Source organism: Triturus cristatus, chromosome 8, assembly GCF_964204655.1.
Source record: "Triturus cristatus chromosome 8, aTriCri1.1, whole genome shotgun sequence".
Classification (NCBI taxonomy): Eukaryota; Metazoa; Chordata; class Amphibia; order Caudata; family Salamandridae; genus Triturus; species Triturus cristatus.
Window position 1 is genome coordinate 1,095,627,167 of NC_140591.1, and position 12,934 is coordinate 1,095,640,100.

At 49.7% G+C, this 12,934-nt stretch overlaps 1 protein-coding gene across 1 annotated transcript in view; it reads right to left on the reverse strand.

Moving 5' to 3' along the window:
* Window positions 1–12,934, reverse strand: part of LOC146805425 (E3 SUMO-protein ligase RanBP2-like) — a 427,039-nt gene that overhangs the window by 318,860 nt on the left and 95,245 nt on the right. The window contains exons 10-11 of the mRNA XM_085622638.1: window positions 7,227–7,405; window positions 6,964–7,139 (exon numbers count right to left, since the gene is read on the reverse strand). Coding sequence (XP_085478764.1) covers window positions 6,964–7,139; window positions 7,227–7,405 — 355 coding nt within the window. The remainder of the gene's footprint in view (window positions 1–6,963; window positions 7,140–7,226; window positions 7,406–12,934) is intronic.

The following is a 12,934-nucleotide window of genomic DNA, read 5'->3' on the forward strand; positions in this document are numbered from 1 at the left end:
GATGTGTTTTTCTTCCAGCGTCGGTGCTGGTGTCAACGAGCGAGGAGAAGATTGTAGCTTCTGATTTTAATTCAGGTTGGACATCAGACCCAGAATCAGGACGGACCTCGCAGCAGAGTCAAGAGGCGCAGACTGCGATGAGGACAATTCTTCTGAGCGTAGCATGTCTGAAGTCCTTGTCGGATCTTTGGGGCCCGAAAGCAAGTCAGAGAGTTTTAGAAGGGTACCAAAGATACGCCACATGGCATCCTTGAAGGGCTCAACTTGTTACAGCATCACCGATGGACCTGGAAATTCAGGTTGCATCGGTAGGAAAAAAACATTTGTTTTTGGTCTCAAAAAGCGCACATTGCCAAAGTAGTTCCCGACACTGTATAAAACTACTTTGTGCGCCGATATGCTCCTCGTGAAAGAGCAGAATGCTGTCACTCACAGTGAAGCCAGCCGACCGACAGAGAAAGAGAAATAATTTTCATGAACACAAAAGGTCAGGGTTAACGTCAGACCTAATTAGGGGCAGAATTAAAAAAGAAAGTCTCAAAAGTGCACCATGGTATATGTCCTTGCATTAAATGCAGCTATTTGGCTTTCGTGAATTCACATGAATTTACAAAAGTAGGCTAAGAAATCGTACTCCTAGAAAATATTTGTGCATTTTAGCATGATCAAATATGCATGTGTAGAATTGCTCATGCTAAAATCTGAGCAAGTTCACTTTCCCTCCAAACACTTTTTTCCCAAACCTGGAAGAATTTTTACGGCTACCATTGTCAGGAGTAAATATCTAACCTTTCTCAGTATGGGAAAAGATTAAAGAAGAGTTGGTAAAAACCCTTAAAACATGCAAGCTAGTAGGTTCGCACAGACTCAAAAGGGTATTCCTACCCTGGAACTATTGCTTACCTCAGCCCCAGCATGTAGATCTGCAAAAACGTGGCAAAAATAAGGGAATTGCTAGTATTGAAACCCTACTATGGTATGACCCCTGGCATAACCAGAGAGGCTATATCAAAGCCCTTATATAACGAAATTGCTGCCATACTTTGTTGCTGAATTACATGGCACAAAGGGGACAAGTGGATTTTGTTACAGGACAAGTAGATTTATGAAACAACCTGCCCCATGGACAAGTAGATATTGTATTAAATTCCACACCCCTGTTAGTGCTTATGTGCAGGCCCAGAAAGATCAGCGTGCCAGTTTTACTGAAACTGTGCTGCCTAAAATACAACATAGCCTGAGAAAATTCACAAGTTGATGTGTAAGTGGTAGAGAGTACAGGTCAGAAAAACAAAGAGGCAATCACTGCTCTGTGCTTCCTAGTATGTGCTACAGACCGCACCATTTAAGCAACTAAAAAGTGCAGAGACTCTTTTAGGCTTGGGCATAATTACGTTTCTTTAGTACCTCATCTGTTTTTTGTAGGAAGCTGGTTTTTTATGTAATGAACCATAATGAGGTACACTGTATAGAAAGTCCAGATGACCCATATCGATTTACAGGTCTTAAATTAATAATCCCAAATGTTCTCTTTTGTGGTAGTGTGGGCGAGCAGTTTAGGATTATCCGAGGGTAATGTTAAACATTTGTTGAACACAGAGTCAATAAGCGAGACACAAACTTGGGAAGAAACTCGAGACCAATTTAGAAAGTTATTTTTATATATTTTTTAACACCCAGAACTTCATAATTGGGTAAGTACTTTTCGAGTTATTAATTTTTCCAGTTAAAACAAACATGTCACACAAATGCGTTTTCAGGCGAAAATGCTTTCCTATGGCGAAAGTAACAATCTACATACAGGTATTTGCAATGGGGTTTCGGGGGTCCCCTTTGGGACTTAAGGTGCTAGAGGGTCATGGTCAAAGAATCCACCATCAGTTTGAGTTTACCTGCCCTGGAGTGTTGCGGTACAGAGGTGCTGGACAGGTTGGTAGCCTTGTGTGGTACACCATAAGCAAAAGGGGGTGGGCGGCACCTAGAAAGAGGCTGCAGAGGGGAAGTTGGGGACAAGTACATGAGCTCTCAAAAGGGGACTCAGTTCATGAAGGTCTTGGTAGTAGGGGGGGTGCACTGTCTATGTTGGGGACCTGGGCTCGGGAGCTCGTGTGCAGAGGGTTTTGGCCGGCTGGTCCTGTATTTTGAAGGTGCACTCGGTTCTAGGTCAGAACTGCAGAGGGGAACAAAACAGGAGAGCTGAGCCATTCTTAGTGCTGGCCTCTGCAATGCTGACATCCCTCGTCGGCTAGTCAGTCTCTGCAATGTTGGAGTCAAGCTTTGAGTTCAAACAAGCATTGGTTGCTGCAAGGGTCTGAAACCTCAGGTATTAGCGCAGGGAAGCTCCCTGGAGTACTGGCATCTTCAAACTTGGTGAGGAGACAGATCTGACCTCTGGAGCATGGTGATCTCCTCCTGGGCAGTTGCCGAGTCGGTGGGCCTGGTGGTCAGCAGAACGCTGAACCGGAATTTACGGTCGGCGCCTGAAGGGTGAAAGAAGATGCTGACGGCTTGGCAAAGTGCTGGTGGCACTCTGAGGTCTTTGGAGGATGAACAGCCTCAGGACAAGCCTATGTTGTTGCGATGGTAGGGACAGGAGCAGGCAGGCGGGGATTTGGCGCCAAAGTCCACCAGTAGCCCACAGTTCTCACTTCATCAGCGCTTTGTCCTTCTTTTAACAGGTGGATCTGTTTTCCTGGTGTCAGTGGGCCACATAAATACTGAATTTACGGCCCCCGGAGCAACATGCCTCCTACCGTCCCATTTCCCTCCTCAACGTGGAGGCTAAAGTTTTGGCTAAAGCACTGGCTAATCGCCTTTTACCTCACATCTTGGCACTGGTACACCCGGACCAGGCCGTGTTTATGCCTCAGAGGGCGACAAGACATAACATAAGGTGGGCTCACGTGGCGCTGGCAGCTGTCCGACAGACTGGGAAGCCGGCTGCACTCCTGCTGGCAGATATGGACAGGGCATTCGATTCCCTGAGTTGGGTCTACCTGTTCGCCCTGCTACATAAACTTAATTTTGGCCCACGCTTTTTGTCGTATCTGATGCTCCTCTACACCGATTTGACGGCGTCGGTCCGGGTGGCAGGCGCGGTTTCGTCCAGCTTCCCTATCAGACGAGGCACCAGACAGGGGTGCCCCTTGTCGCCATATCTATTCGCCCTAGCTATGGAGCCTTTGACGGCCTGGGTGCGCTTTGATGCACAGATTAGGGGCTTTGAGTGGGCCCCGGGCTTGTCCGACAGGATCGCATTATATGCGGATGATGTCCTTTTTTTTTTTCTTACGGCATTGGATAGATCGGGGCCACGGCTTCTGCGGATCATGCAAATTTTCGGGGAAACATCCGAGCTCTACATGAACCCCCGTTAATCCACACTGTGGGTTCTGGGAGCCCAGGTTAGAGTGGGCTTGTGGGCGTCTGCGATTCGGGTGGCGGTGGGGGGCCTCAAGTACCTGGGGGTATTCCGGTCGGATGTGCCGGCCATCTAGTGGGAGCGAAACTTGGCACCGCTTTGGGAGCGTGTTCGTGCGGACATAAAGATCTGGTCCCGCATGCCCTTGACAATATTCTGCAGATTGGCGATTTTTAAGATGGTTGCGCTCCCTCACTTGCTATATCCGGTGCAGAACCACCCATACCCGATTGCATCTAGATGGTTCCGGCTGGTGAATTTCGTGCTGGGACAGTTCCTGTGGGGTGGAGGAGCGGTACGCGTAGCGTTGTGCACGTGCTTTCTTTCCACCTACTGTGGAGAACTCACGACCTCGGATCTTCTTTCATACTACCAGGCCTCGCTCTTATTGGTTCTTAATGAGTGGTGGTACGGGAATAGGGGGGGACCCGGCGTATACACTGGAGCGACGCCTCATGGGGCCTCACACCTTACACACTATCCTTTATTAAGCGCCGCTGCGGTGCAGGTAGTATTTCAAATCTGGCAGCAGTCACTGAAACGGATGGGGTGGTGGAACACCCTGACCCGAGAAACTCCTTTGTGGCATAATAGGCGCCTGCCTGAACTGGCGGCCCTGCAGGGCTTTCGGGGATGGGATGCTATTGGCTTCTCAACCCTGGGGGATGTTGTGCGGGATGGGTCCCTCAAGTACTTTTGGGATTTGCAGGGGGAATTTTGCATGCCCCAGTCTTAGTTCTTTCGGTACCCTCAGCTCCGCCATGCACTCTCCCCTAGCCTGGAGGGCCTTGAATCTCTCCCAGAGTTTAGCCCGCTGGAAGCGAAGGTCTTTATGGGGGACCTGGAGACCAAGAAGATCTCCCGTATCTATCAATCCCTAGTCACTCACTGTTCTCCTGCGCTTCAGAAACTTCGGGGGTGTGGGAAGAGAATGTGGGTACACTGGAGGGAGGCCCTCGCTGCCCCCCCGGGGAGCGGCCATAGCAATATGTCTCCACCTCATTCAATTTAAATACCTGCACAGGGTCTACTTTACTCGGGTTCGACTGTGGCGGGAGGGATTGATTGCCTCCCCGGAATGTCTCCGGTGTGGTCGGGAGGAGGGCACACACAGTATGGCAATGTCTATCGCTTGATCGATTCTGGAGGGGGGGTATTTTCCTGTCTGTCGGAGGTTTTGGGGTGGTCAGTCCCATGGACACCACAGTTCGCCCTGCTTCATGTTATGGAGGGAATTGGGGGCAATATATTAAAAAGGCATCTTATGCTGCTGGGCCTTACATTAGCGAAACGTGATATAGCCAAGATGTGGAAGGATGCACAGGCCCCCTCGGTGGCCGCCTGGAAAAATGCCTGGACTTTTGCATGGGGCTGGAACAGCCAATCTTTGTGGCCAGGGGATGTCCACGTAAGCACTATAAAATATGGAAGTGGTGGGCGGACAATAGGGGTTTGTGACTGGAGCCTCCCATTGCTATGGACGATCTTCCAGCGGAGTGAGGGCGGGGTTGGAGCTGGCACTGGGATGAGTAGGGGGGGGGGTAACATGGGGTGCGTGTGTGTTAAGGTTTTTTTGTTTTTTCTTCTTTCCTATATAGCTTGCTTATGGACTGGACTCAGTGGACTTTGCGCAACTCGGGGGGGAGGGTGTGGGGGGGGGGGGAGGTGAGTTGTGTGGGGGGGCTTACTATCCTAATCGCCAAGATATGTTTGGTATTTTGGGTGTTCCTCTGAAAAGGTCAGTTGCTTTCTTGCTTATGTACATTTTGATACTGCAGTTGCTTCTGGGGTACAGGGCCCTGCGACATATGTGCAATTTGACAATAAAATCTGTTTTAAAAAAACTGAATTTAGGGGTGTGGAGGGGAATAAATGGTAATAGACAATGGGCTACTTACCCTAGGTGTCACTACACCCCCTATAGGCTCACTTCCTGTGGGGAGTGGGCATAAACCTGTCCCAGAGTTCCTAATTCCAACAACAGGCAGCTCATTTTAGGGGAATGTCTGGCCTGGAAGTGAAACACAGCTCCTTGCATACCTAATTTCCTGCTTGTCCTGGTGCCAAATGGGCCTCAGGGGGTGGCATCTCCCAGGCCTGGCAGAAGCCGGGGTTGCATATCAAAGGTGGCAGGGACTTTGAAGCTCCTGGCCTTCATATGCTAAATCACTAGCCATCCTAATAGATGAGGTGTAAACACCTTCCTCTGGAGCAGGCATTGGTTCTGGCCTCAGAGAGCATGGGCTCTTGCCTGCAGGGGGTCAGAAACATGTCTGTGGGGGCAGGCTGGATGATACCAGTCTGCCGGCACACTAAGCCCTGGTAGGTTTTTCAGGGAGTACCTTCAAGGTGCCCTTTGGGTGCATATCTGAATAAAACCACTATAGGCATCAGTATGGATTTATTAAGACAAGGTGTTAGATAGTAAACACCATATGTTTCAGTGAAGAACCATGTAGCTAGGGAACCTATAATGACAAGTGGCTAGTACATACTTAAGATGGTTTCTCTGTTCACTAGTACCACCTAGAAATTGAACTAGAAAGCACAGGGGCATATCTGTTCATGCACATATGTCCCCACATGCAATATACTGCACTCTGCCATAAGGATATAAGGAATGCTGTAAGGATGACTTACATATATTGCATGCAGTGTCTGTGGGCATGGCACACAAGGTGTGAGTCGTGTCTACACATTTGTTTGCACCATTTCACGCAACCTGCAATGGCAGTCTGCAAGAGTTTGGAGAGGGTGGTATAATACATGCTGCACCCCGTAAGGACCTTCTTTAGTACCCCTTCACGTGGTACCTTTTACTAGGGACTTAAAGAGGTGCTAAACGTCTTGCCAAGTAGATAACAATTGAAGAGTTATCTTGCTTTAAGGAAAGAACACTGGGGACCTGATTAGCAGAAATACAGTGCACTTCAGTCAAAATTGCAGCAAATACCAGGCAAAAAGTGGGATGTGACCATGTCAGAAGAGGCACTTTCCTACAGTTTTTCATACAGCAGCAGTTTCAAGTCACTAAAATCCCTATAGCTAATAGTGTGTGTATATATGTTCCTTTTAGGGGTTTTCTCTCATAACCATGCAGGGAAGCAAAACACAGAGCTAACATGAATAATACATATACAACAGTCCTTTCTTGACTAAAGACAAAGAACATTGTGGTGTAACACGTGACACTGACTTGCAATAAAAGAACACCAAGTTCATGTTCAAAGTAGAACATTTTAACCTGCCCAAATTGTCAGGTTAACACAGCAGCAAGAAGATGTGTTAAATGCTTAACATTTTTATAGTTTGCGATTAAATGTTAGTGAAGTGAAAACATTTATTCATCTATGCACATTCTTGATATGGGGTAGAGTTGGCCTTCTCGTAAGAGGAGTTGTACACCTCATCAAGATAGAAAACAAACATGCAGTAAAGGACTATTGAATGTATATTCAAGCTGTCTAAAGGGAATTCAACACTTTGCAAAGAAACAATTGATCAATTGGCAAATAAAAGAAAATAAGAAAGCATGTACTTACTGTGCTTTTTTGTGAATCAAATTGTAAACTGCATCCCACCAAGACCTTTGTCGTTCTGTGCTAAGTGATGTGCAGACAGGCAGTGGTAAGCATTTTGGCTGGTTTGGGTGGTAGTGAATATTAAAGTGGTTTTGCAACTGTAAGTTACTAGTGAATATTACTCCAAGTAGAAATATCTAAATTTGGAAAGCAGATAAAAGCCAGTTAAAAACAATACAAATTAATACTATAAAGAAAAAATGTACTTTTATAGATGTACAAACCTCAAGATCTAAAATACAAATGGATTCCGGAGCATTAGTGTTGAGTCGAGGGGTTTCCTGGGGCAAGCGTGGGAAGAGCTGCTTCAACCACTTGCGGATCTCCGGCGGAGAGGACATGTGATACTGCAGACCAAGCCAAGCTAGGTGGTGGAGATTCCCATTATGCAAACGAATGGAGCCTAAGAATCAACAATATACACATTTATCAGAATGCAACATAGAAAGTGCCTCAGGACACAAATTCAAAAAGTATTATGCATAACAAATTTAATGATAAAAGTAGTAGTTCTGACCTGAAACCAAAGATTCAAGGTACGCCTGTTTCCAAATAGAAAAGCGTCATTGTTCCTTTTAGCTCTGCTCTAAAACAGCAAAAGCTCTTGCCATCTCAGTGAATTATATTGAATATAAATACATTGGTGGACTAAAGAAACATGTAGTGCCACCAAGGTATCCCACAACTTTATGTACACGAAAGAGTACTTTTTCCTTTAATTTTTCAGCATGCCGGTCAATAAATCCAAGCCATTCTACCAAGTCAACTGCAATTTGTCACCCTGTTTTGTTGGCTTATGCAGAGGATTCTGCCTTTGCTATATCAAACCAGTTTAATCTGGCTGCTACAATGTGGTGCTCTTCTAGCTAAAAATCAACACTTTGGTTCTGCTTCAGAAGAATACGTCAATTTACCTTTAGGAACTCTCGCTCTAGTGGGTACTCAATCCACCTGCAGAGTCCTCACTTTTTGAATCCTCCAAGCCACAAGAGAGGGTCGGAAAAACATGCAATAGTACCTGCTCGCTAGCACCTGGCAGCCTTCACAACTACCCTGACCTATCCCAGACATGTTGACATGAAGAACAAGTTACTTACCTTCGGTAAGACTGTATCTGTCAGAGACAGTCGTCGTGGTCGCCGGGATAACGTTGCGGTACCTACTTAAGACGCAGCACCTGCGCGCTGACGTCAGTTCTGACACGACTTTCCACACTAGAAGTGCAGAGCCATGAAAGACACTGACCACTGGTGCGCCACACCAGGGCCCTGCAACGGAGTCCCTCACTCTAGAAGTCAGTCAGCAAAGTGGGGAGGATGGGTGGGGCGGTAAGCAATCTATAACTAATATATGTCTCTTACAGAAACATCATTACCGAAGGTAAGTAACATGTTCATCTGAAAGAGACTATTAGTTATAGATTACTTACCTTAGAATAGATACCCCAGCAATACGAACCCCGGAGGAGGGACTGCGAGCTAAGTTCAAACCAAAAGGTTCGGCCCTCCCGACTTGGCTGCATATGAAGTAATGTCTGGTGAACGTGTGCAAGGATGCCCACGTGGCTGCCTGACAGATGTCAAGGAGTGGAACTCCACGTGCAAGAGTAGTGGTGGCAGCCGTAGCTCTGGTGGAATGAGCTCAGAGCCCCACTGGAGGTTCCTTTTTCGCCAAAGCGTAACAGATTTTAATACAAAGTACAACTCATCTAGAGATGGTACGCTTTTGAACAACCCGACCTTTCTTGGCACCTACGTAGCCAACGAAGAGTTGATCATCCACCCGGAAATCTTTCATGCAGTCAAGGTAGAAGGACAGCACAAGTTTAGGGTCCAGACGGTGGAGTCTCTCCTTCTCCTTGGAAGGGTGCTGAGGTGGAAAAAAGGTGGGCAAAGTAATGGTTTGCCCAATGTGAAAAGATGTAACCACTTTTAGAAGGAACATGGGTCTCGTCATAAGCACCACTTTATCCGGATGCACAGAAAAGAAAAGGGGCTTAGAAGAAAGAGCTTGAAGCTCACTCACCCTGCAAGCAGAGGTGATGGCAACAAGGAAAACTGTCTTCAGAGTGAGGAGAGGACAGTTGTGGAGAGGCTCGAAGGGAGCACACATAAGATAAGTTAAGACAAGGTTCAAGTCCCACTGGGGCATTATGAAAGGAGATGGAGGAAAGAGATGAGTAATGCACTTAAAGAATCAATTTACAATAGGGGACTTTAACAAAGATGGCAGATCTGGTAGCCGCAGGAAAGCAGAGATGGCCGCAAGATTGCCTTTAACAGTGCCCAGGGCAGAGCCCTGCTGGGCCAAAGAAAGTATATACACAAGAACCTCTGAAAGAGGGGCAGAAAGGGGATCCACAGCCTTTGCTGTGCACCATGCCACAAATGTATTCCATCGACACGCGTATACCGTTTTAGTGGAGGGACACCAAAGCCGTCAACTGTCGCTGCTCAATCTCCACGCAAGGAGATGGAGGCTGGACAGGTTCAGATGAAGAACCCTCCCCTGCTGCAGCGAAAGAAGATCCTCTTGAAGAGGCAGTCTGAGTGGAGGATTGATGGCCATGCTCAGGAGCTCTGGGTACCAGACTCTTCATGCCCAGTCCGGAGCCACAAGAATAGCTTGGGCCCAGTCGTGCTGGATCTTCTTCAGCACTCTCGGCAGAAGTGGTACAGGCGGATAGGCATACAGGAGGCCGCAGTTCCACTCGTGACGAAAAGAGACGCCGAGCCAGTGCCGCCTTGGAAACTCCAACGCACAGAATTGCTGACAATTCGGCGGGGAACAGATCTAACCAAGACTCTCCCCACCGCTGAAAGAGGCCTTGCACCACCTCCGAGTGAAGACACCATTTGTGATCTACCAGGCACAGGCAGCAGAGTTCGTCCGCCCTGGCATTCACAGAACCTGCCCTGATGTTCCAGCCATGTCCTGAGACGAAGTGCATCTTGATATAGGGTCCATGACCCCACACGCCCAGTTAGTTGCAGTACCACATTGCGGTGGTATTGTCCTTGAACTCCTGCACCCCCTTCCCCTTTAGAGAGGGAAGGAATGCCTTCAGTGCCAGGCGGATTGTCCGGAGCTCCAGAAGGTTGATATGGAGCCCAGACTCCACCAGAGACCAGACGCCTCTGATCTCCACCTCTTCCAGATGGCCGCCCCATCCCAGGAGTGATGCATCGGTCACCACTGTGACATCTGGTTGGAGAGGGGATCTGCCCCTGACCCAAGCCTGGTTCGTTAGCCACCACTGCAAGTGTTGTACAGTTCCCTCCGAGATCTGGAAGCAATTGGAAAGCTTACCCTGATGCTGCGCCCACTGGAACTTCAGGTCCCACTGCAGAGCTCACATATGCCATATGGCATTATCCACCAAGAGGATGCAGGAGGCCATAAGGCCCAGCAGCCTCAGGGTCATTCTCACCGAAATCCCTGATAGAGGCTGAAACATCAGTATCATAGCCCGAATATCCCGGACTCGCTGCTCGGGAGGATAGGCCCGAAACGGCATTGTGTCCAGAACAGCTCAGATAAAAAGGGAGCGACTGAGAGGAAGCCATGTGTGACTCCGGCACGTTGATAGTGAACCCCAGCGAATGCAGGAGGAACGTCGTAGTCCGGAGGTGGGAGACGACAGCCTGGGGAGAGCCCGTCTTCAACAGCCAGTATTCGAGATAGAGGAAGACTGGAACCCCTGATCTGAGCAGATGAGCTGCGACCACCATCATCACTTACATGAACACCCGAGGGGCACTGGTAAGGCCTAAGGGGAACACAGTGAGCTGAAAATGCTTGTGGCCGACCGTGAATCGTAGGTAACATCTGTGGGCAGGAAGGACGGGGATGTAAAAATTTGCGTCCTGCAGGCCCAGTGCCACCATCCAGTCTCCAGGGTAGAGGGTAGAACATGAGCCAAGGTGAGCATTTTGAACTTCTCCTTCCAGAAGAAGTGGTTGAGGGTCCTAAGGTTCAGGATAGGACGCAGGCCTTTGTCCTTCTTGGGCACCAGAAAGTAGCGGAAATAGCAACCACAACCTACTTCTGGCACATGGACCCTCTCATGCAGAAGCCCCTCCGGGCTATCTGCAAAACCCACCTGTCTGACGTGATGGATTACCAGTGGGGGAGGTCATGGCAAATCCTGCCACCCACTGGCCCCTGATGGGCCTAAAAAGTCAGACTAGGAGGCTGATGCAGGGTGGGGGAATTGGTGGAATGGCCCGCCTGTGGGTTCCCAGACCCGCGTTGCTGGGTCCCACGTCCACGGACACGCAGAGGCTGGGCAGCTGGCATGGGCCAGTGGCTGGACTGGGTCGGAAGTGGTGAGGCGCCCCTTCCGTAGCCACGAAAGGAGCAAAAGGCAGACTGTGGTGGACTGGAGGACCCAGCGAGGCCTAAGAATCTGGCCATAGCCAGAGAATCCTTGAAGCGCTTCAGCCCCAAGCCTGCCTCGTCACCAAAAAGGACAACGGCCATCGAAGGACATGTCCAGTAAGGTCGCTTGAACATCCCCCGAAAACCCACATGTCTTCAACCAGGATTAGCGCCGAATGGCTCCAGTTGGCAATTGTTCTGCGGAGTGAGTCGGTGGTATCCAGTCCACATCTGATCGTGAATTTTGCTGCGTCTCTCCCATTCACTACTGTATGGGTGTAACGGCCCAAGCGGCACGCTGTATTCACAGACCGCAGTGCCAAGCTGGAGGAAGAGAACATAGGCTTCCCAAGAGGATACAGCTTCTTGGATTCCCTGTCCGGGGGTGCAGAAGGGAATGCGCCTTTGGAAGAAGCAGCTTGGATCACCAAGCTCTCAGGGGGAAGGGTTTCGGGTGAGGAAAATGGGATCGCCAGGAGCTGGGCTTTGGTGGCGAGCAACCGACCATTCCACAGGAGCCCCTGTGCTGAGCTTGGGCCAAGTGCCCAGAAGAACGTCCATAAGGGCTTCATTGAAGGGCAGGAGGAGTTTAGAGGAAGTTGCCGCCAGTTGAAGCACCTCGGTCAGGAGGTTAGTCCTGACTGCCACTGTAGGGAGCTCCAGGCCCAGGGCTCTGTCTGCCCCATGCACCACCACTGCATAGGACGCTCCCTCTTCTGTAGCCACAGTAGGGGGAGAAAGTATGCCAAGGTCCGGGCAGGTGTTCAGACCACTGGTGTCACCCAATTCCTGTCTCCAGTCCGGTTCATCCAGCTGGTCTGGCAAAGGGCCCAGCAACCCCTCCTAGTGCTCATCACCACTCTCAGGGTTATAGGGAACACCTGGGATGAACAAGGGAACAAAAGTACCCTCCTGCGTTGGATCCGATGTCGACCCGGCTCTGGGTCCATCTTGGGGACGGGGACAGCGTTGGCTGGGGGCATGGCTGGCGTAGGGGGCATTGTCGCCGTGATTGGTGTCGGGGAAGGTTGAGAAAGGTCGACTGTCGTTGTTCCGGATCCAGTCCTGGATCCACGGGAACCCTCCGGCACCGGGGCCATAGCCGCTGGCATCGAAGGCCCAGGGCCCTCCAAACGACTCCGCAGGGCCCGAAGGCGCGCTAGGGGAGTCAGGCTGCCCAAAGATACAGTACAGGGCTTCGTAGAATGTATGAAGCAGGGCAGGGGCGCTCTGGCTCCTGGAAAAGGAGGGAGGCACGGAGTCATCCCTGAATCAGACTCAGGAGACGGATCCTTAGAGCCCCGACGCTCTGGGTCCAGAGTCAGGTCAGCCAACCGATGGGGAAAAGGCAAGGGGCGACAGTACTTCTTTGCCTTCTTCTTGTGCTTCGATTTACCCAAAGAGTGCAAAGACTTGGACGAGGTGTAGTGGCTCCACGACCATTCTCGGGACCTTCCCCTCGAGTGGGAGCTAGGCGGCACCGTCTGCCAGGCCTCCAAAAGCTTTTGGAACCACTCCAGCAAAGACTTCAGATTTATGGCCCGACAGTCGG